Here is a 4,592-nt window from a genome sequence, read left to right on the forward strand (position 1 = left end):
TCATATAGTTGTTTCGGTTAGCCTGGTTCTTTGCTAGCTTAATAAAATTGTTTCTCTTCAGGTTTTTGAGTTTTTCATAAGTACATGAGTCTAAAACCTAGTTGGGTTGGGTTGCTTCAAAATCTCATTCTTGTTATTCTTTCATATAATTGTTTCGGTTAGTTCAGTCCTTTGCTATTTTCTAGCTTAATAAAATTGTTTCTTTTCTTAAAAATATGTACACATAAATATGAGATAACATATAGGAATCCCAATCTTTCTACACTTACACACTAACCTCTATCTACAAACACCACAATCAAATGCATGAATCTATCAATTTGATAGATCATAACACACCATTACTAAAGAAGTAACGAAGAATCATAACATTACATTATCTTCAACACCAACAAAGATATCATTTCATCCAAGTTAACATTCTTTAAGTTTTAGTAATGTTTACGAGAAATTAATCTTGGATTATGATGAAATGTCATGATTAATTGATTATGGCCTTTAATTCAACAAAAAAGCAACCACTGGAGTTGCTCCAACTGCACATGTCAAAAACCCAATTTAAAATTCAAACAATAGTTCACATCCAAGATCTTCAAGGGTTGGATTGAACATTAGTTGATTTAAAAAAAAAAAAAAAAAAAAAAAAAAAAAAAGCCTCATCACCAGTTTACCACCAATAATTTCATGAAAAGTCTTTGAGTAACCCCTTAATTATTACACATTACATAATTAGTTTTAAAATCCAAGTGATACCATCAATCGCCAACCATGATTTAATTAATCTTTATTCTTATTCAAGCAGTCGTGTCCAGTGCATTTTGCCAACCCCTAGAGAGAGAAAGATCAATAACTGGCTTCTAAATTATCGCTATAAAACTTAAGTCGATCTCTCCATAACAAAAGCGATTAGCCAAAAAATAATAAAGCTCTGTTCTTTATACCAAAAAGGTAAAACTTATTGTCTATTCTCATATTTAAATGCGATTTTTGATTTGGGTATTTCCAATATCTGCTGAATCCTGTAAAGCTTTCAGAATCTAACGTATATTTTGATATTTGCAGGAATGGAGATTTCACATTTCAGAAACTTATCAGAATTAACAGGAATGGAAGACGCCTCTTTCAATTTCCAATGTCCAGTCAATTCATTCGACAATCAACTAGATTCAATGGCGATTTCAGGTACGTTTGGAGGAGACAACATGGATCGTATCCATGGTCAATTAGGCGTGTTTGAGTATTACAAACCTGTTATGGAACCATCTTCAAGACCAAGTAAACAGCTCAAAACAAGCAGCTGGAATTCCTCCATAACCACTGATCATTCTCATTCGTTAATGAATCTGAATCTATCTCAACAAGCAACACTCCTAACGCCTAAAGAAGAAATGACAGTTTCTTCAAAGAGCAGACATGGCTTTATTCGTGATACTCATCTCCATTTTAGCAATCAAGAGAGCTCTGGTTTGAATAAAAGTCATCATGGTGGTTTTGAAGTTGCGAAAAATAGTAGCAAACATACCCCAGCTCAAGATCATATATTAGCTGAGAGAAAAAGGAGAGAGAAACTTAGTCAGAGGTTCATAGCTCTATCTGCTTTAGTTCCTGGCCTTAAAAAGGTAGTCTTTCTTTTCTTTTCATCTTCCTCAAAAGTAATTACAGAGAGTTTGTTTGCTCCGATTATCTGAAAATATTTATGGGTTTTTGATAGTTGGTATTTTTATGCAAAAAGATGGTTGATTTATCTTTCAAATGTGTCAAAGTTGTGAAGTGTTAACATTTTTTTTTGCAAAAAAAATGGTTGATTTTTCATGTTGATAGCTCAAATTTGTAAAAAGTTCACATTTTTATACATAAAGATGGTTGTTTTTTTTATTCTGATACCTTGATTGTAAAAAGAAAAAAAGTTCATATCTTTTATGCAAAATTAGTACTTACGAGACCTCAAATTGTATTACTTTTGTACTTTTATGTAAAAGTTCAAATTTTTATGCATAAAGATTATTGATTTTTAGTCTGATATCTCAAAATTAGTAACTTTTTTTTTTTGTATTTATATGCAAAAATATGGTTGATTTGTCATGCTAATACCTCAAAATAGTAAAAAGTTAATATTTTTATACAAAAAGATGGTTGCTTTTTCATCACAATACCTCAATATTGTAAAATGCTCCAATTATTTAATTTTTTTATGGGGTTTGGTATTAATTAGTGTGATTATCTTATAGATGGATAAAGCTTCTGTTCTTGGAGATGCAATCAAGCACTTGAAAACCCTACAAGAGAAAGTGAAGACACTTGAGGAACAAATCAAGAAAAGACCAAATACAGAATCAGTAGTTTTTGTTAAAAGATATGAAATGTTAGCTGATGTTAATGAAAGTTCTTCCTCAAATGAGAACTCTAGTGGGCCCATTCATGATCAACTCCCTGAAATCGAGGCAAGATTTTTTGGCAACGATGTTTTGATAAGAATTCACTGTGAGAAAAAGTCTGGTGTTCTTGAAAAGACATTGGTTGAAATTGAGAAGCTTCATCTATCTGTGATTAATAGCACTTGCATGACTTTTGCAAATTATGCACTTGATATAACGATTATTGCTCAGGTAAAAAGTTTAGATTTTTATGCCAAAAAAACGGTTGATTTTTCATTATGATAGCTTAAGTTTGTGCAACTTTTACATTTTTATGCATAAAGATGGTTGATTCTACATTATGATACCTTAAAATAAAAAAAGTTTACATTTTTGTTCAAAAAGATGGTTGGAATTTTCATTTGGGTACCCCAAAATTGTCAAAAGCTCATATTTTTATGCATAAAGATGGTTGATTTTTCATTTTAATGCCTCAAAGTTAGAAAAAGTTAATATTTTTATGCAAAAAGAGGGTTAATTTTTCATTCTGTTGCCTCTGAATTGTGAAAAGTTCACATTTTTATGCAAAAAGATTGTTGATTTTTCACTATGATGCCTCAAAATTGTAAAAAGTTCACATTTTTATGCAAAAATATGGTTAAATTTTCATTCTTATATCTCATGATATTGCATATGAGTCGAACTAATTAAAACCCGTATGAATATTTTGGCAGATGGATAAAGAATTTACCATGACAATGAAAGACCTCATGAAGAATCTACGTTTAGCTCTCAAGCAATTTATGTGAAGATTATTCCCTCTTTTATATTTTTTTCCTTCTTTTTCCTTTTTTTAAATGGTGACTGAAAAGCCAGGATTTTCCTATCACTTTAAACCATTTTGATGCCTTAAAACCTTGTTTTGCTATGGGGTTTATTTTGCAAGAGGATTTTTTTTCTCAAACTTTTTTTCATGGTTGACTTGTTGACCATGATAACAATCCTTTTGTTGTGAAGTAGCAACCTCTTTGGCTATAAATTTGTGGGCATTTTTTTCTATAACTTTTCACTTGAATCTGATAGGGTTTTTAGATGGATGAAAAAACAGGAGTATGAATCAGTTGAAGTGTTTGGTGATGAGTGCTTTATAGGTCTATTAATGTCTCTTTTGTTGTGTAATATGTTTGATAAATCTTGATTTATGATAATGCATCAAGTTTGTAATAATTTCCATGGAATAATTCTTAATTGTTTTTCGTACTTTGGAGAGAATAGGTCAGTTTCTATTGTTTATGTATATTCATTAAAGGTATTTATGTTTTTGAATACTGTTTTTCTTTATTTGAATTGATTTTAGTGCAATATATAATTATATAAAGATAAAGATGTTTTTTGTATCTCAAATTAGTTGGAATGAATAATGATTTATCAATTTCTGACCTTGACCATATGTTGCGATCTTCTTACCTAACATTTTATTTTTAATCTTTTATAATTTGACTATGATGTATCAAAATAAACTCTTTTAAATTTTAAAACAAGACAACTATTTTTTTTTTATATAAAAATATGACGACCCCTTACCCCACCCAAAATAAAATTAGCTAAAGTTATACATCAGAAATTTCGTTTGTAAAAATTACTTTCTATGCATATGCAATTATGCATGTTGCCCTTTAAATTGGTACATTACAAGCTTACCATTATTTGTGTAAATTCTTAAAGAAAGATCTTAATTTTCAAGAAATGATTTTAAACAAATTATAACATGTAAATAACAAAATCAACCTGGTTTGTGACCATCATTCCTAAAGCTTGTTAAAATTGTGACAAGATTGTAGGATAATACGATCCTATTTAGGTAAATCGATCCTGACCATATACGAGTTGTTTTTGGGCAAGATCAGAGTAGGATCGTAGGATCGATTGTATGATTGTAGGATCGTTGCTATTTCTTTTTATTTCTAATATTTTGTGTTAGACTAAAAAACTTGTATTGAATTGTTTATTATTAAATGATATATTGGAGAATCATTTATTATTAACTTAATGTTTAACTAATTTATATAAATATTTATTATGTTTTAAAAATGTTTTTGGTAGAATCTTACGATCTCGATTAAATGTTACGATCACGATCTTAAAAAACAAAAACGATCATATATAAGATCCCGATCTTGACAGCCCTAATATTGTTTTTTTAAAGGAAAACATAACACAATATTTCTCTATCTTTTT

At 29.4% G+C, this 4,592-nt stretch overlaps 1 protein-coding gene across 1 annotated transcript; it reads left to right on the top strand.

Annotated features, from left to right (window-relative positions):
* Positions 1-814: 814 nt before the first annotated feature.
* On the top strand, positions 815-3,614 carry LOC145017831 (transcription factor bHLH18-like). The gene is made up of 4 exons (XM_078975786.1): positions 815-948; positions 1,063-1,619; positions 2,229-2,606; positions 3,089-3,614. The coding sequence occupies exons 2-4, from the start codon at positions 1,065-1,067 to the stop codon at positions 3,161-3,163; spliced, it is 1,008 nt and encodes a 335-aa protein (XP_078831912.1). The 5' UTR covers positions 815-948; positions 1,063-1,064; the 3' UTR covers positions 3,164-3,614.
* The last annotated feature ends 978 nt before the right edge of the window (positions 3,615-4,592 follow it).

The sequence above is a fragment of the Lactuca saligna genome, chromosome 9, assembly GCF_052625555.1.
Source record: "Lactuca saligna cultivar CGN05327 chromosome 9, ASM5262555v1, whole genome shotgun sequence".
In the NCBI taxonomy this organism is placed as follows: Eukaryota; Viridiplantae; Streptophyta; class Magnoliopsida; order Asterales; family Asteraceae; genus Lactuca; species Lactuca saligna.

Excerpts from the sequence above, each read along its gene's own strand:
- LOC145017831 (XM_078975786.1), top strand. The coding sequence starts at position 1,065 with ATGGAGATTTCACATTTCAGAAACTTATCAGAATTAACAGGAATGGAA. Across the intron at positions 1,620-2,228 it reads TAGTTCCTGGCCTTAAAAAG|ATGGATAAAGCTTCTGTTCT; the intron begins GTAGTCTTTCTT and ends ATTATCTTATAG. Across the intron at positions 2,607-3,088 it reads ATATAACGATTATTGCTCAG|ATGGATAAAGAATTTACCAT; the intron begins GTAAAAAGTTTA and ends ATATTTTGGCAG.